A 20240-nucleotide genomic window follows, 5' to 3' on the forward strand; every position below is an offset into this window, starting at 1 on the left:
GTTTGAGCTAGGAGAAATACCCATAAACAATAATACAAATCAAGATAAGATGAACCTACTAAAATCAACTCCAATCAATTACCTACTAAAATCCCATAACCGATTATCAATTTAGTACCCAATAAAATCAATACACAATCTGAACTTCCAATACAACAACCAACCAATATTAAGAGATCAAGACCCATAGGTAGAACGTAAGAGGGCAAAATGTCTTACAAGATTCATACAATTTCAAGTGGGAACCGAGACAAGAGAGACCCATAAATTTTAACCCAAATGAACCCTAAATTCAGACCCATCCAAGAACATAACAACCCATGGAATTTTCTAGTTCTAAGATCAATGGGTAAAACTAAAACACAAAGGAAAGATAGAGATTCTACCTTAAAAATCCCTCTTGGCCGGAACCCTCTCATTCTTCTTCTTCTTCTTCTTCTTTTTCTTTTGTACCGAGCCTCCCCAACGACAGCTCTCTCCCTCACTCTCACGGACTGGATCTGCATCTCAGCGTCACTCTCTCAATCTGGGTCTCTCAAGTGCGTGTGGTGAAGAAGGAGAAAGAAGATGAGAATAGAAAAGAAAGGGAAGAGAGAGTGGGTTAGACGAGAGAAGGGAAAGAGTCATCTAAAATGAAGGACATCCCTTCATCATTTTCTTGTCTTTTTTTTTTGCTTTACTAAAGATAAGGGTAGAGATAGGATATCCCACTAGACCAACCACATGCTGACACGTGGAAAAAAATCTCCTTTTTAATTTAAAGCCCCAACTTCTGATAATTACATCAGGACCCCCCATTTATAATAATTCTATCATTTAACAATTTAATATTTGGCCCCACATATATTTGAACCAAACTTTTGTTAATGTAATTAATTATTTAATAAAATTGGACCCACTATGATAACTATAATTATTTTTCCCTTATTTTACCTTGGCTTATTTTATTTTGGTAATATAAACATTATTATCTAGAATACAATTATAAATCCCATTTATTTTAATAAATTTAATTTATTAATTTCTAAGTTGCATATTTATTTTCTTGGTCTTTACACTAGTGATGCTGCCTTAAACAGCCAAAACAATGATGTCGATTTATCTTTACATTTAACTTCTTAGTTATTTTAGATTTGGATTCAAATTTTATATCCAACAGATATACACTAGTATGAAAGATCATCATGACTGCCCACGTAGTTATCACTTTTTTCTGTAAATTTGATTCATATCAATCTTATTGGTTATAATTCATATTTTTCAATCTTTATAAAGTTTTTACTTTCCTAGATATATTAAACAAACTATTTCTAGGTGCAGCAAAGACACTTTGGAACAAAGATCAGGACAAAACCTTTAATATCCAAGTCGGATGTTTTACCAACAAATATCAACGTAGGGTTTCTTTCCCTTCCATCTTGTATCACAGCTTATGCCAAAAGATAATAGGGTGCATAGACATTAGATACTTCAAAAAAAATCACGCTCCAACAGCTTTGAGTCCAGCTGAAACTCATTGTTGCATTTAGGAACACTAATTATCACCTTTAATAAAAATAAAATAAAAAGCGTCCCCTTAATTATTTTCAATTTTTTTTTTCTATAAGTAATTATTTTCATTGTTGAAAGTTAAAGACCATTCACAGCCAAGCAAAAAGGACATTATCTTCGCTCTCTCTTCGAACAAAAAGAGAGAGAGAACACTTGTGCTTTTGGGTTGCTAGGGGAGGGAGGTTCCAAGCCTCCCTCTTCCCTGATTTTGTTCCTCCCTGGGTTTCCAATGGAGGCTAGAGTCTCCCAGCCATTAGGGCTTGTGGAGTTTTGAGTCCCCCTGGACTTGTTCCAGTGGTGATTTAAGTCTTCCTAGTCTTTTTGGACTATGGAGTGTGGTTTGGTTTTTTAGTTTTCTAGGTTTCACTAGTTCTTGGCAGGAAAACAATCCAAACGATTTGGAGTGCTTCAGTTTTATCATTTTTTAAGGCTAGATCTGCTCTGTTCCACCGACCTCTAGTCGACACGTGCCCCCCAGCCTTGCTCGCCGTTGTCCTCCAGTTCTGCTGCTGCTTGCTACGGCTGAAATGCTCACCGTTGACCGGCGCGTGGTCATCACGTGCCAGGGGTTCGTCACTCCTTCGGCCACGTTTCCGTCTCTGTTGCCGTGTTTGGTGGCGTTCGGGGGTTTTGGTGTTCGGTTGCTACAGAGGATATTCCAATGGCGGCGCGTGTAGTCTCCGAAGGTGCTTTCTTCGGACGACAGCTCCTGTTTTTTGGTGTTTTCTTGTTCTTGAATACAAATTGTATTTTATAGTTTGCTATGTGTTAGATTTAGCCTAGTCATTGTTTTTTACCACAAATTGTGTGTGACCGACTCAATATTGCAAATATTGGTTCATATGTCAACACATATGCATCTTTTCCTTCAAAAGAAGAAGAAGAAAAAAAAGAAAAAAAAAGGGGTTTAAAGACCGAGTCGTATTGTTGAAATAATTGAAAAAGAAAGATGGAGGAAATTGTCTCCACGTAGCGGTACAGGTACACAAATGGATAGGGGAAGTCAGCTTGTGTAATATATAGAGCGTCAAATAAATGAAAGGTAGTGAGAGTGAGAGAGAGAGTGGAAAGAGCCTTGAATCACCCTGATTCTGACACCTGCACATTCATTCACTTGACTGGAAAGTAGCAAGCAAATCGCTTTCAGTCAAAATTACCCACGTGTCACGACACACGTAGAAGAACCCCCTACGTGGCAAAATCCAGCTGGTTCTAAAGTCAGGTTCCTAAGCAAATGCGAAAAACCCAGCTGGCCCCTTATCACAAACCGTGTGCCTTTCCCTCTAGATTTTTTTGTTATCCAAAGCAACGTATATATACAATCTCCCGCTTTTTATTTCTATCAAACCCCCCCTTATATCCTATCCTACACAGCTATACACACACCCTCAGCTTATAACTTCAGTCTTCAGCTACACCTCACTCCACTACGTACTGTAAAACAGACACTAATGGAAGTTTTCTCTCACTATTCGTCCGAGTCCGACAGTACTGGCAGCTTCGGCGCGGTGCACTTGCCGGACGAGGAGCTTCACTTGGCCTCCAGGAACCCGAAGAAGCGCGCGGGGAGGAAGAAGTTCAAAGAGACCAGGCACCCAGTGTACCGGGGAGTGAGGAGGAGAAACTCCGGCAAGTGGGTCTGCGAGGTGCGGGAGCCCAACAAGCAGTCCAGGATATGGCTGGGGACGTTTCCCACGGCCGAGATGGCTGCGCGCGCCCACGACGTGGCTGCGAAAGCGCTGCGTGGCAGCTCCGCCTGCCTCAACTTCGCCGACTCGTCGTGGCGGCTGCCGGTACCGGCCTCGGTGACGCCGAAGGACATTCAGCGGGCGGCGGCGGAGGCGGCAGAGGAGTTTCGGCCTGCGGATACGACGAAGCGTGCCGTGGAGGAGAGACAACAGTCGTCGGAGGGCGTGTTCTTCATTGACGAGGAGGCAGTCTTCAGCATGCCTAGGTTGCTGACAAATATGGCGGAGGGGATGCTCTTGCCCCCGCCTTATTGTGTGGGTAATGATGGGTATGGCGGGGATGACATGGAAGCCGATGCCGACGTTTCATTGTGGAGTTACTCAATATAATCTGGTCGTTATTCCTATTGTGTTATGATTATATATATAACGTAATCATGATATATAAATAGTTTTAGACTACTGCAGAAACAGAATGGGTACTTGGAGATTTTCCTTGTTTTGGGAAAGACAACTTTTACTCCGTACTTGGTTTTTTTTATTAAGTCCGGATAGTATTTGTAATCTCCCTCACCCGTATATTGCTTGGAAGAAGAAGAAGAAAATTAATGTTTAATGGCAAAGCCATATCTTTTATGCAGAAAATATTATTACTTTGTTAGTACATGTTTGGTTTCTTTTTCTTAAGCTAATGAATATTCCGTAGGTCTTTTTTTTTCTCCTTTTTTTTTTTTTCTTTTTATATATATATATATACACGTGCTGTAAGAAAACTACAACCATTGCAAAGCAATGGCATAAACAACAAACAGTTGAGGATCTACAGAAAGAGCAACACTACAAGTAGGATCAAAACCAACACCGACAAAATGAGTAGTAGTGTAAGGAAGAATTGTTGGTGGAGTGGTAATGCTGCTTGAACTGAATCAAGCTGCGGCCCAATGTGCCACACAGTGGGCATTGAAGTTTACACTTCTATTGACTTTTCGAGCTGACCAATAAGAATTAAAAGGGTTAATGTCTAATGTATGTTGAATGATGTCAGTTATTCGCCAATCCTGAACGATAGTAAGTTGCTGAAGAGCAAGGATAACTACCTGAGAGTCACCTTCAATGATAAACTGGTTGAGGTGTAAAGAAGAAGCGAGAGAAACAGCGAGGTGAGCAGCTAAAGCCTCGCCTTTATTAGGAGACAGTTGGACTGGATCTGAGAAGTCATCTTGATCAGTTTGCCCTCATGATCGCGACAAATAGCCGCTTGACAGGAGAAGGAGTCACGAATAGCAGTATCAAAATTGATCTTGTACCAATTTGGTGGAGGACGGATCCACTTCTCCAAAGTGGGATCTAACTTGTTGGACCATGCATCACAGTGTTGATGATAATTATTGATGATGAGCTTGGCAAGTATACAAGCATCAAATGAAAACCCATCATGGAAAGCTTTATTACGATGAAACCAAAGGAGGTCACAAGTAACTGTAGCAAAAACTTGAAAACAGTGAAAGTTTCGAACAGGGAATATGGAGAATAGGCTCCAGGTATAAGATAGCCCGTATCCAATCGCATAAATTAGGAGAATCCAAGGTAGTAGAATCAAGCGGCCAAGGCGAGAGACGCCAAGCTACTCTTGCAAAGTGACAGTGAAAGAAAAGATGCATGAGTGAATCCGGCCCAGACTTGCAAAGCGGACATGAAATGTCAAGGATATATGTTGGAAGAATGAACTGTAACCGCAAGGTAGTTGGCAAAATATCCCAAGCTATCTTCCAAAGAAATATTCGGAGACGATCCATGAGCTGCAGTTTCCAGATATCTTTCCAAATAGAAAATGGAGAAGGGGGAGAGGATCCAGTAAAATCATTATGCAAAATGGAAAGATAAGCCGAGGACGTGGAAAATCGCCCAGAACAAGAGGGAGTCCAAAGTTAACTTGTTGTGGGTACCAAGGAAATAGGAAGGCGGCTAACAGCAATAGCAGAAGCTGGATCAAAAAGAGCAAAAAGGAGATGCTCATTCCAACGCCGGGTGCCTGGTATAATTAAATCAACAATAGATAAAGGAGGAAGATATCTGGAATTTGGACATCTTCGAGAAGGCTTATAGGATGGGAGGGGAACGGCACCCAGGCAGTAGACCAAATGGAATCAGAGCTTGGATTTTGGGTTGACGCGGGGAAAAGATGGATAAGGGCAAAACACATCGTTGAAATATATATAATTAAATTCCAACCATAAATGCTCCGTGACATGTGTCACATACAAAACCTCGTCATGACAGTAAGACGTACTAGTCCGGAGTTGCTAAACATCGTACATGATATTACTTGAGTTTAAAAGAAAACAAATGATGGTCAGTTATAATTTCATTCGAAAATTTTCTTCGTGACTAGTAATAACGTACAAGCGGCTGTATCAAATGCCTTCAACAATACAATGACGTCCAGACCCAATAATTTCTTCTTTTGTTACCTCCATTTGCTTCATTTTGACCAAAAATGGGTCCCTGTGAGGTTCCAAGGACCAAGAATAGCGACAAATAACACAGTCAATCATCAATCATCATGTTCATTGTTCATTTCTCTGACGCTTGAGCTTCAATGTGCTGGCCTGCTTCTTCGAGAGACAAAACCTCCTGCATGAGGGAGCTTAGCTTCGCAACATTCTCTTGATGAATGTGGGGAGGAACCTTTTCTCTGTAGCCAGAAACATTCATCATCTTTGACAGCATGTCATGTTGCCTGCAAGATTAAAAACAAAAATTAACCAATCAGCAGGTTAGAACTCGCATGGTACTTAAAAAGAGGAAATATTTAGATCCACGTAGTATCATCCATGCTCCGACATATTCCTTTCCATTTTCTGAATAACACCTATTTCTAGGAACGCAATGCCCAATTGATTACATAGAGTGAACAACAAAAAATTCTCACAACACTCCAAGACCAATAGAAAAACAATATTCCATTGCCTTTTCAGGATTTTAACTGTTTCAGCTGTGAGGTTTATAAGTGAAATGGGCTTAACCTTGATATAGAAGTTCAATGTACACAAATTTATCTGCTTAAGTCGCAATGAGAAAGAAATTTGACCCACAATATATAAGGCTGCCAATTTCAATATAATTCCAGATCTTGTACACCTTGACAGATTCTAGCTAATATCGTTATACCGACCATGTTTCATTTTTCCAGATGCATAGAAAAGATACACATTAAAGATATACACTGCTTCTGTCAAAATGCACATACTATATAGTGTACACAACAACAACAAAAACACATAATTAAAGGGTTTAAAATCCTGGATCTACTTTAGCAGGTCTACTTTGAACGTACGTGATCTATCTAAATTCAGTTTTCTAGATACTTGAAAAGTAATTTGCTAAACAACCATATTTCAAATAATAATTCACTTATGAACTATATATTCAACAAATTTTGCCTTTCTTTGACAATTTTTTTTATTTAATTTTAATGGGTCATGCCACAATCGGTGCTGAATTTGTTGACTACTTGGGGTGCTTTTTGAGGGCATGGCCTAGCTAAAAATGTTTGGCGTTTAGTTTCTCACTGTGTTTTGTGGAGCATTTGGTGGGAGCGGAATGCGAGGCTTTTTGAAGATGTCGAGACTGTAATGGTAGTATTAAGGAAGCGTCTTCTTAACACGCTATATCTATGGATAACGCCCCATCTTTGCCATCTAGGTGTTTCTACTTACGTAGACTTTCTTAATTTATTAGTTGTTCCTCCCGTTTAGGGGCTCTCTTGTATACTTCCCGTGTATTAGGGTTGCGCCCCTCTGCGCTTTTTATTGAATTTTAAATTACTTATCAAAAAAAAAAAAAATTATTTAATTTTTTAACAGTTTTTATGCCTTCCCAACCTCATCCTGCAATACGGAGTTCAAACCAGAGAAGCACCCTAAATTGAGAAGACCACTTCAAACACATCCCCATTTTTATTAGGGAAAAAAAAAAAAAATTAAAAAAAAAGAAACAGCAAGTGCTAAACTTCAAACAAATTTCAGTTAGAATCTTACTTTCGAATCTCATCCATCTTCTTCCTGATCTTTTCAAGTTCTGCTTCAGGAGAAAGAGTTCCTTGAAGTTCCAGATAAACAGAAAGGCTAGGTTTTCATTCACAACAGATACCGCACATCCACCTGGAGCAGCATCATTCTCACCAATTACCTGTATAAGGATTATTTCGCAGTTGACAAGTATTTTAATCAATGAAATGAACTAGCATATGCAACATTGACCCCCATTCAACTGGAAAACTGATAGAGAGCCGGCCCCACAGCTGAATCGTCAACTTAAGTATAGTATCTATCTTACTAAACAATATGATAAAGAACTTTTCTTCGCCAACCAAATGGAAGGACATGCAGTTGCAGAATAAATTGTCATGTGCGTCTAATACAAAGATAAACCACCTACTTAACCATATGGCCACCAAGACTTCAATAACATGAGGAAATATACAATAAAAGGGAGGCAAAATAATCTAATAACATCATCTTGTCCATTGATCAGGCACCACTTCTGAAAAATGGCATGGAAAAAAAATACAAAAAAAGAGAAAGATTTAGATCAGCAAAACTACCAATGCACAAAAGCAATAATGCCTCTTACATACCATCTTTCCTTTCATATGTGAAAGGATTTGTTGACCAAGTAATTAAAAGAACAAAAAAGGAAAAAGAGGAGAAAGGAGAATGACTTTAGTACACAGGAAATGGGCAGGAAATCCCTTTGAGATAAGAACCAAGTAACACAAGTGAAGATGTAAAGACGCACAGTGGAAGAAAAAGAATGTAACATCCAGGACTGATGCTGAGCTTGAGACCTGAGATAATGGATGCTTTAGCTCAGAATGGCGAACTTGAAAAACTGCTCAAGATCAGCTTTGGCTCAGTTCAAGGTTTAAATAATTTTACTGAGCTTGTTGTCACAAGCAATATTTAAATATTCAATATTAGATCCACTCCCTGTGGCCAAAATCAATTCATGAAAAAGAAAACTAATGTACACAAAAATCAATCAAGGTTTCAGCCAAAGTATGGCTACCCAAAGATTTAAAGAACAATTACATTAAAAATGTTTAAATTTTTAAAGTAATGTGTCACCATCTTCTTAATTGTTAGCATGTAATCATAGTATTCAAACATTCACTTGATTGTTGAGAACTCCAAAATGTAAAAAATGTATAGGGAATAAGAAAGAAAAATAAGGAAGTCTAAAGAGTGTCTCAAATGTGAATATAAACAGAGCCACTTTATTAAGGGAAAAGTTTGCAACATACCCTCAAAGTGGACAAATTAGCAAGAGTAATAATCTCCAGTTGATGGCTGCTGATAATCTCTGCAACTGCGTCACTTCGGCAGAGCAAAAAAGCTGGTCGCCTGAAGACAAAAACATCATAGCCTGAATTAGAGGAACTTGTAATGTGAAATTTTCAATCAGACAAATTAGGTTAAAATTTAACAAAATCTCAGGTTTACAATTTAGCACTCTATTTAATTAGAAAGGAGGAAAGACAATGGAAAATTTGGTTAGGTGGAAATTTATCTCACAGGAGTTAAGATTTGAGGGGAAATTAGTTGAAGTCACATACAAGATTAAGAACAAGGTAGAAGTGCTTGCTAAAGCCTTGGCGATATCCACTTTCCTTACTTTATAAGAGAGATACTAAAAAAAATTCTTTTTTTCTCATCTCATTTTCCTTGATTAGATTTTGATTCAAGGATTGCATCCAATACCAATTAAAGAATTGAGAAATCACACTAGATTCTCTATACAGATTCTGTTCTTATCTACCTACAGTTCTGTTTGCTAAATAAAATGTTGGAAAACAGTAATCACGAAATTCAATTCATTCTCTTTAGTTACTAGTGACTTCAACTAACAAAGGCTGAAAGAAACTAAGCAAAGACGTCAAGAATCATAAAATAAGGAATTGATTTCATTTGTTTCGCAAGATTCTCTCAAGAAGTAAATAGAATACCAGGTTCAAACAACTTAACATTCTCTACCTATAGTAAAACTATAAATCAACATTTCTTATCTCTCTGTTGGTAAATTCAAACTTGTCACTATCCTCTTCCTCATTTCTGAAAATAGGTGATAAGGGGGAAAAAAAAAACTTAGCTTTGTAACAATCAGATATATTATACTTTGGGGCCTTACAAAAATAGGGTTATCAAAGAATTCATCATATTCAAATTAGATTCTGCAATCGTTTCCATATTTTCGTCATTTTAAAAAACCATTTTTTTCTGGTCTATAAAATCCCACAACATTAAAGTATCTTGATGCTATTGCTCCTGATAAAATTCAAAAACATTTGGATGTGGAACATGTCTGTAGGACACCAAAGTGCATATGAATTTCCATATGATTAGTGAATTTGGAGTTTTCTTGCCAATATTATCCCCTAGACCTAGATGCAAATAATTTTTCTTTTTGAATTCCACTGAATCAAAGAACATAAGAAAATCTCAGAAGACAATAAAGACAACAGAGTGAGGAAGAGAACCTACAAATGCGTTAGTAAAATAAGTCAGGATGGAGCTAGGGCTGTTCTTGAGTACGAGAGGCTGGTGATGCTGCCTTAAACAGCCAAAACAATGATGCCGATTTATCTTTACATTTAACTTCTTAGTTATTTTAGATTTGGATTCAAATTTTATATCCAACAGATATACACTAGTATGAAAGATCATCATGACTGCCCACGTAGTTATCACTTTTTTCTGTAAATTTGATTCATATCAATCTTATTGGTTATAATTCATATTTTTCAATCTTTATAAAGTTTTTACTTTCCTAGATATTTAAACAAACTATTTCTAGGTGCAGCAAAGACACTTTGGAACAAAGATCAGGACAAAACCTTTAATATCCAAGTTGGATGTTTTACCAACAAATATCAACATAGGGTTTCTTTCCCTTCCATCCTGTATCACAGCTTATGCCAAAAGATAATAGAGTGCATAGACATTAGATACTTCAAAAAAAATCACGCTCCAACAGCTTTGAGTCCAGCTGAAACTCATTGTTGCATTTAGGAACAAGTGACGGTATCATTTTTATATACCCTACAACAAGAACTTGGTAGAAATCACGAGAAAAATAAGACTTACAGTTCACCAAGTTCATCCCTCTCACATCCGAAATTAAATGCACCCTGAATTTTTGGATTTAGACGTTTTCACTAATTGGGATTGATTTGTTCTATGGCTTTGCCCTTCTCTCTCTCTACCATTAGAATTGTACTTATCAAGAAGAAAAGAGCAAGTTCCTATATGGTTAGGCAAAAGAAAAAATATCCGATCCATTATTAAAATAAATAAATAAATAAATAAAAGCAAAGCGAAAGAACAAACAAAAGGCTAGGAAAAAGTGAAAAAAAGGAAAAGCAAAAAGATCAATTCCAGGTACCTGTCACGTCTTTCATTCTTCTTGTGCGGCTCCCAGCAAATAAGTGTTATTATAGTTATACCTAGGTAAATTAGCCATAATTAGTCGCCCCGGCCGCTACCTTTTGGAAAAAGAAAAAAAAAAAATCCTATATATTGTCCAGGATCTTCTCCACCTCGTGAAGTAAGTTGCGGCACAGAACTCCTGGATTCTTTACAAACCGAAATGTGCCAATGTGTTATGCTTAATTACATAATGATTTTTATTTTTGACCGACTTAATTTTATGAATAAATATTAATTTATATTGGGCGTTTCAATGTCCAAGCCCCTTATTTCTATTCTAGCACTTAGTTAAAAATTAAAAATTTCAAGTATGATCAATTGACGAAGAAGAAATATAAAAACATAAAGAAGAGAAGTGTTAAAATATTAATTAAATAATTAAATTTATTATAAAAGGAAAATAATAATAATAAAAAATATTGTCTCTGGGTTTTAATCTGTTTAAAAATCTTACTATGTTTCTTAAAATAAAAAAATAAAAAAACAATTTCTCCCAAGGTTTTGATTATTTTAAAAATCACTACTTTCGTTAGCTTTGTTGTCTAATCGCTAATGGAGTTTCTGCCATGTCAGCTAGTTACCAAGTCACCTCATACCATCACTTTTCATAAAATTACAATTACATTTTAAAATAATGTTAAATTTACTGAAGAAAAATTTAAAATAAGCAGAATCGAAGAGATGCGCCAAGAGATGCAACAAGAGATGCGCCAGATGTGGGAGATGATAGAGCGCATGCACATAAGTCCTAATCGTAATCACATGTACAATGATACCCATGTTGACGATGGGATCCGAGTGAGGCCTACTCGTCTCCAACGACTTGCACCCATAAACCGAGCACCGGTCTATGAAGATTTTGGTGACAATGATGTAAGTTGCGTTCAACCTATTTCTAACCATATTTATGAATCCCTGAATAAGAAAACCGTATATGAAGAGAATGTTAGTTACAGTAAAAAAGTGGAGTTGCCGTTAGAGAAACAACATGTGCAACCACAACCATTAGTTCCAACTAGTATACCACTGGAAGAATATCCACCACAAGCGCAGCCCATCACGATCACAGCAGAAATAAATGACAATGGTGATTCTTTTGAAGAAGACAATCAAGTTGAAGGTGACATCAAGAAAAAAATATTTGGAGAAATTATTATGGAAGGAGATGAAAAGGAAAAGTTGTGTCTTGGCACTATCTATGAAGATTTTTCCAAATATCTTTCTCCAGAAGAGCCGCGCGCTATCTTTGAAGATTTTTCCAAATATCTTTCTCCGGAAGAGCCGCGTGTGACATATCGCAAAGAAAACTCGAGGACGAGTTTTTTTCAAGTGGGGGTGTCTGATGTAGGACGGAATTTATTAATATTTTCGATGAAAACGAAAATAGAAAAGGTGTTCAAAATAATACTGAAGCAGCACCGTTTAATTAGAAGCTTACCTATTCGCAGACAATAGAAGTACAAAAGGAAAGACTTGATCGTCAAGCCAAGACTTTATGTTTTTTTCTTTACTAGGACTAGATTTGCTAGTAGCTTTATTTCTTTACTTACTAGGATTGGATTTGTTTTATTTCTTTTCCTTTTAGAATAAGTTTTACTTTTACTACTAGAATAAAGTTTACTATTGCTATTAGAAAAGGTTTACTTTTACTACTAGGGATAGGTTTACTTTTTCCACAAGTATTTCTCTTCTATAAATAGGCTTGCTTATTATGTAAAACTCAGAATCAATTGAATTGTTATAAAATCAGAGAATTCTCTCTCATTTACTATGCGGACTTTTATCTTTCTTTTAGCCTACGGGCTTGTTTTATCTTTTGGGGTAGAAGACGAAGATGTTTCTCCTTGCAGAATCGAAGACGCTGTTCTTTGATTAGTTACCTTAGTCTTCCGCTACGTCAGGTGGCTACGCGGCCACCACAACAATGCTGCCACCCCAACCAAATAGGGGTGGCCGCCAACCAAATCGAAGCGGCCGTGCAACCATCCCTCTCCTCCGCTGAAAACAATTTTTTATTAGTAAAAAGCCAACTCTACACCTTCTTGTGTTTTCTCAAAATAAGCATGCTTAATATATGTTTCTTTGAAAACACAACCAAACATTTTTCTTAAGTGGACCCCACAGAAAACAGTATCTCAAATGTGGAACCCACAAAAAAAAAAAAAAAACACTTCTCACTACTCATCAAAACACTTTTTCAAACTAAATAAAAAAATACTTCTCAAAACAATTATCAAACATATCCCAAAATTTTCCAAGTATACATGCATACATCTTTTTAAAGGTAAACACAACTTTCTTTCTTTTATAAGTAATCGAATTATCATTAAAAGCATAAAGCACCCCCAGATACACAGGAAATATATAAGAGAAAATACCTAACTAGCTAGAATGAGAAGAAAAAAAAGGAAATCATGATAACTACGCTCCAAAGGGGAAACAAATACACGAGTCCAAAGATAAGAGTACAGAAGAAAAAAGACAAGCTCCTCCACCGTCCTCTTGCAGTCCTCAAAATTTCTAAACAACTGTATGTAATTGAACCCATGACCTGACCCTCCATCTCTTGTTTGAGGGACAAGAAGATGCCATTTCTTTCAAAGATGATGTGTATCTATATAAACACATGCCTACATCTTTTAATATAGCTTTAGCTTTTACTGGTGGTGCAACCATATAATTTGAATATGTTAAGGCAACCTCCAGAATGAAATTGGGAAAGCATATCCGTGGTTGCTCACCATTGCCCTCACCATGCTAATGATACTACAGATTTCATATCAAGAAGACTTTGGGGGAAGAGGTTTTTTTTTTCTAACAATCATCTTATATTTGATGTGGCTACCAAATCTTTCTGCCGTAAAAGAAAGTAAACACACCCAGAATGTAGCTGAATTTAACACCAGGGCACAAGATTGAGGTATGTGACACACCAGAAGGACCTTTCCAGTTCCATTGCCATCATTTCAAAAGACAATATAGTGCACCTGGTCATATCTTGTGGATATGGCCCTTACTGCTCAATATCACCAAGAACGAAAAGGAAAGTTGACAAGAAATCAGTCATCCTTCCTCTGTACATATAGAAATAGTAAGAAACTCAACTTTTTTATTATTGGTAATTTACACATGCACCTAATGAGCCTTGAAACCACGACCTCTACATCCAACCTGTTCTTATAGGGGAAGGACGTATATTTTGAGCCAGATCTCAATGGTTCGCATGAATCAAAAACTTGATACAATAATGCAGAGGAAAAAGAGCAACTACTATCTGAATAAATCCTGAACCTTAGATAGTCTACAGTATGCTGCTACACCTTAGACTTAAATACTGAACCTAAGATAGTCTATGCTATGCTGTTATATTGGACCATCAGGCTTATATGAACTTTTATTTAACAAAAATCTGTGTCCTGTAATATTAGATTGAATGTTAGTCAAAGGTCATCTTATAAGATGTGTATTATGCAACTTAGGGAAAAGATGACCATAACATGGCTGTAAAAATATAAATATGATAAAGTCAACTTACTTTTCTAAAAGGAACATCACCACCCAATTTAATTCCTAGCATCACCATGCGAGCAACCCAGAAAAACAGAATATCATGGCCAGTTTCCAAAACGGAAGTTGGATAAAATGCCTTAAGATCATCTGTATCATCAGGCCAGCCCAAAAACAGTTAAGGGAAAGAGACCAGAAGAAAACCATGTATCAAGCACGTCAGGATCTTGACTTAAATGAAACTTCTTCCCGCCATACATTCGCTCAGCCTCCTCTCGAGCCTCTTCCTCATTTCTTGCAACCACCCAGTGATCATTGTAAGCACCGATTTCCTTCAGCTCATCATCCTCCAGCATGACATACCATGCAGGAATTCGGTGACCCCACCAAAGTTGCCATGAGACACACCAATCACGAATGTTTTCACGCCATCTGTGATGTTTACGATCCAAGTAATATTCAAATTTAATCATATATAATAATATCGAAAATAAAAAGGCTAAAAATCAACATAAATGGAGCATGCCTGGCAAATTAGAACAAAACATCAGAAAAACCCCACCAAGGATATGCCTAAAGAACTTCATCTTTTTGAATAAAATTCAGAGATTCTACTGACTGTTACAACAATTACATTCTCTGCATTGCTTTTAAGAGGAATGTTCTGGAAGATATAGCAAACCCTTTTTTTATTTTTGGATAATATCTAGTCCTCATGATGCAAAATTCTGAAACTAAGAAAGCAAGGTAAGAAGACAAATTTGACCACCTCCTCCAGTCAGCAGAATACTGTTTCGGAATGATCTCTATTTTCCCCGTTTTCCTCATCCATAACAGCATCAAGAGCTTGCCTCGCCATATCATTGCAATTAACATACCACTGGGGCTTTATAAGCGGCTCCACAACATCATTGCTTCTTGAACAAAGGCCAAGACGCATCTCATTGTTTTTAGCACCTCTATAAAGGCCCTAAATACATGGAGGACGATATATTAATAGACAGGAATAAACAACATCGAGTAATACAAGTATCACACACAGAGCGCATGAATAAAGACCAGATGTTATGAAATAAGGACCAATATATGAATAGGTTGAGAACTTATAGAATAGACAATTTAAATAGAAGCGAGAGTTCTCCAAAATTCATTGAAAGACATTCAAGCCAAAACTAAACCTTTCAAATAACTTGATCGACAACATTAGGCAGCTTTTAGATCAAGTAACTCAAACTTATGTGAATAAACTATAACCAATATGTGTGTGTGTGTGTGTGTGTGTGTGTGTGTGTGTGAAACTTTCAGAGAATTTCACTGTTTGTAAGAGTGCATCAAGTCCAAACATTTAATGGCATTTCAGGTGGAGGGTATAGGTGTTGTAGAACCTAGTGAACTAAGGAGCAGTGGCAATTAGGTCAGGGATAACATAGTAGCTACAACAGTAATTGTGGCAGGAAAGTGATGGTGGCAGCAGAGTGGTAGCAGCACTAATGTGCTGGTACTTGTAACAGGGCTGATGAGGTAGTGACTGGTTGCTTCCTTAATTCTCAAATTCTGCATTTTGTAGATATTATAATGATTCCATTTTGTGAAAACTTTCCTGTTTACTTTAAGCCTCAAACACTTGGGAGGGATTTTGAGAAATGGAATTGTAGTAACATCTGCATTTTGCAGATTTTTTTATAACAATACCGTGTTGGGAGGAATTTTTCTGTTTATTTTGAGTCCTCAAAAAACTATGGAGTTATTTTGACTGTATATTATAGACAACCTTAAAATTTCTTATCCAAGAACGCCATTAACTTTAAGATTAAAATAATAATAATAATAGTAATAATTGTTATCAAAACCAAAAGGGAAAACTATTTGTGCTTTTGGATTAAATTTGTTTTCCAACTGTGCATTTAGGCTAGGCAGACAATATTATAATGAAAAGTACTTCCATAGTAATTCATGTAAAGTTTGTCCTGCAAAGCAAGAAGAGCTTTTTGGCAATTCTCATTGGTATTATAACTCAGATAAATGCTCCGGATATTCATAACCATTTCCAACTCAGACATTCATCAACAAAAATAAAAATAAATCATTTTGGGTTGTGGATTCATAAACAAAATTTTGTCTAAAATATAACTTTTTTATAGCCTCATTTATGTGAGGACTATCTGAGTACCATAGTACCAATACCTTCTTTTGCAATGCTTCAGTAACTGCCTCACGGGCTTTAAAACGTGGCATCTCTGCAAACTCTGAGCCACCATTGCTGTTTATTTTCCCATCATCGGTAAAAACGTTAAAGAACTCGAGATTATGACGCTTTCCAACCTCAAAATCATTCGGGTCATGAGCTAGGGTGATCTGCAGGATCAACAATGGATCATGAGATTTTCCATCCTCGAAACAGAAAATTCAAAAGAGAACTCTCAACGTAAGCTTTCTTAGCCTTGAAAATAACTTTTACCTTAACAGCACCAGTCCCAAACTTCGGATCAACAAGGATTGCATCACAAACTATCGGAAGCTTTCTTCCATTAAATGGATGAATGGCAAATTTTCCATGAAGATGACTGTACCTAGAGTCATCTGGATGTATAGCAATAGCAGTATCCCCAAGCATAGTTTCCACTCTAGTAGTAGCCACAACAATCTCACCCAGATCTCCTTCCAAAGGGTAAGCAAATGAAGTTAATACACCGAACTCAACAGGTTTCTCATATCCTGGAACCTTAACTGGAGTCCTTTCTTTGATTTCAATATAGTCCACCTAAAAGACCAAGCAACTTCAATAATTTAGAATCCATTGAACAGACTTTTTTTTAAAAATAAATGTGAAACAATTCATTATCAAGACTGCCTCTTAGAGGACATGACTTACCTCGATATCAGATATTGCAGTCCGCAACACGCAATCCCAATTCACTAGACGAAGATCTCTGCAAAACGAGGATCTGATATGAAAACTCCAAAAAGCAAACAAATAGAAGTAAAAATAAAAAGAAAGTACATATATTGTGGGACAAAGCCCAAATTATTTAAAGAAAACAACGTACTTGAGTAGAAAAAATTGAACATAATTCAGAGGCAGAACGTGGTTCATAAATTATGGATAAATCCATTTCTAAAAATACATGCATTACCACCATGATAAAGAATACGCCGATTTCCTCTGAGATTAGACATACCTTTAGATAAGGTCTTCCTTGTAAAGCCTAACAAAAGCCTCTGTCACAGCCTTCGATCTTTTCTCATCCATTGTGAAGCACTGAAAAGAAGAAAAAGTAGCAAATCACACATATAAGGAGACAAAGAAAAAAACATTAAGGGGACGTTTGGCACGTGGAATAAATATTTCGTTGAGAAAAAGAATAACTATTATAGGGAAAGGATTAAGCTTCAATGAAATAATTATTTTTATTCTTTAGTTTGGTTATAACACTGGAATAGAACACTGAAGATGTACCATTGTTTGACACAACGCAATACGCTTGTGAATGAAATTATTATTTTTTTTTTTTTATAAATAATAAATTTTTTTGATAATTGAATTTAGTATTATTGAAAGCATAAGACGCCCCTAATTACACTGAAAATATATAAAAGGAAACACCTAACTAAGTATAGAAAAACGAACAAAAAAATCAGTAAAGCTAATCGACAATGGAGATAAAAAACCAGCGTCCAAAGATACAACTTATGAAAAAACGAAGTTAAAATATCCTCCATGGAACTCTTCAAATTTATTTCCTCCCAAAAACACCACAAAATGCAAATTGGCACCATCTTCCAAATCGTAGCACTCCTCAGCCTTCCAGACTTCCACCAACAAGCAAACAAGTTGGTAACTTTTAGGCATAACCCAAGACATACCAAAACGAGTAAGAATGTTATTCCACGTAGCGGGAGCCACATCACAGGGAAGAAAAAGGTGGTCCACAAATTCCCCGTCTCTCTTGCACAAACAACATCTATCCACAATGATGATAAGCCTCTTCCTGAGATTGTCCACAGTAAGGATCTTGCCTAGGGCTGCTGACCACGCAAAAAAAGCGGCTCTCAAAGGAGCCTAAGTCTGCCGCACACTCTTTCAAGGAAAGCGCCTACCTTAAAAGCAAACCAATGAGCTGAAGAATGACTTGACCTTGAACAATCCTTTCTTGGAAGAGACCCACCAAAGCCTATCTGTACGATCTCTACTCACCATAGCTAAGTGCAACACTTGGAAGAAGGAAGCAAAGACACCCACTTCCCAATCATGTGCCTCTCTAACAAAACTCATGTTCCATTGAGTAGAATCGCCAAAAACCTCCATGTTATCCGCAACTAAGGCATCCTTCACCCGAGCAATACCAAAGAAATCAGAGAAAACTTCCTTTAGAACCGTATCCCCGTACTACAGATTGTGCCAAAATTTTGTCATAACCCCATCCCCCACCTCAAATCTAACAAAACCAAAGAAAGTCTCCCACCCTTTCTTGATGTTCTTCCACAACCCCACTCCAAAGGCACCTACAGGCTCAAGGAAGCACCACCCGCCCCACAAGCTGCTAAACTTGGAGTCCACCGCAACTCTCCACCAAGCATCTCTCTCAATTCCAAACCGACATAACCATTTACCTAACAAAGCGCAGTTGAACATCAACAAGTTCCGAAAACTCAGCCCCCTTCTGAAATTTGGGTACAAACCTTCAACCAACTCACCAAGTGATATTTGAACTCTTTACCAATCCCACCCCATAGAAAAATTCCATTGTAACTTCTCAATGCGAGCAGTAACACTCATCGAGATAGGGAACTGAGACAAATAATAAGTAGGTAAATTGCCGAGGAAACTCTTAATAAGGGTAACTCTACCACCCTTGAAGAGGTATAACCTTTTCCAACTGGCCAGTCGATGCTAAATGGTGGATCAAATATCAGAAAATTAAGGATATTCAAAAATTTAATTTATAAAGTGAGTTATAATTGACTTATATAGTATTTATATTCATGCATCGATACGACCTGAACCCGACACACGACATTTAAAACTAAAATTTTTTTACATGATCGAAAAACTCGACATGAACTTAACAAAAAATTAATTAATTAGAACCGAGAGGTCTGACTTATTTAATTAAATATGTCAGGTTATGATTGACCTATATAGTCTGATACACATATCTCGACACGCGAACACTAATTATCACCTTTAATTAAAATAAAATAAAAAGCATCCCCTTAATTATTTTCAATTTTTTTTTTCTATAAGTAATTATTTTCATTGTTGAAAGTTAAAGACCATTCACAGCCAAGCAAAAAGGAAATTATCTTCGCTCTCTCTTCGACAAAAAGAGAGAGAGAACACCTGTGCTTTTGGGTTGCCAGGGGAGGGAGGTTCCAAGCCTCCCTCTTCCCTGATTTTGTTCCTCCCTGGGTTTCCAATGGAGGCTAGAGTCTCCCAACCACTAGGGCTTGTGGAGTTTTGAGTCCCTCTGGACTTGTTCCAGTGGTGATTTTAGTCCTCCTAGTCTTTTTGGACTATGGAGTGTGTTTTGGTTTTTTAGTTTTCTAGGTTTCACTAGTTCTTGGAAGGAAAACAATCCAAACGATTTAGTTTTAAGGCTAGATCTGCTCTGTTCCACCGATCTCTAGTCGACACGTGCCCCCCAGCCTTGCTCGCCGTTGTCCTCCAGTTCTGCTGCTGCTTGCTACGGCTGAAATGCTCACCGTTGACCGGCGCGTGGTCATCACGTGCCAGGGGGTTCGTCACTCCTTCGGCCACGTTTCCGTCTCTGTTGCCGTGTTTGGTGGCGTTCGGGGGTTTTGGTGTTCGGTTGCTACAGAGGATATTCCGATGGCGGCGCATGTAGTCTCCGACGGTGCTTTCTTCGGACGACAGCTCCTGTTTTTGGGTGTTTTCTTGTTCTTGAATACAAATTGTATTTTATAGTTTGCTATGTGTTGGATTTAGCCTAGACATTATTTTTTACCACAAATTGTGTGTGACCGACTCCATATTGCAAATATTGGT

At 37.4% G+C, this 20240-nt stretch overlaps 1 protein-coding gene and 1 pseudogene across 1 annotated transcript; one reads left to right on the forward strand and one right to left on the reverse strand.

The window, feature by feature from the left end:
* The first annotated feature begins 2894 nt into the window (after positions 1-2894).
* Positions 2895-3903, forward strand: LOC133861799 (dehydration-responsive element-binding protein 1B-like). The gene has a single exon (XM_062297611.1). The coding sequence runs from the start codon at positions 3003-3005 to the stop codon at positions 3627-3629; it is 627 nt and encodes a 208-aa protein (XP_062153595.1). The 5' UTR covers positions 2895-3002; the 3' UTR covers positions 3630-3903.
* Positions 3904-5441: 1538 nt separating this feature from the next.
* Positions 5442-20075, reverse strand: LOC133860385 (valine--tRNA ligase, mitochondrial 1-like; annotated as a pseudogene).
* Positions 20076-20240: the final 165 nt, after the last annotated feature.

This window comes from Alnus glutinosa, chromosome 2, assembly GCF_958979055.1.
Source record: "Alnus glutinosa chromosome 2, dhAlnGlut1.1, whole genome shotgun sequence".
Classification (NCBI taxonomy): domain Eukaryota; kingdom Viridiplantae; phylum Streptophyta; class Magnoliopsida; order Fagales; family Betulaceae; genus Alnus; species Alnus glutinosa.

Excerpts from the sequence above, each read along its gene's own strand:
- LOC133861799 (XM_062297611.1), top strand. The coding sequence starts at position 3,003 with ATGGAAGTTTTCTCTCACTATTCGTCCGAGTCCGACAGTACTGGCAGC.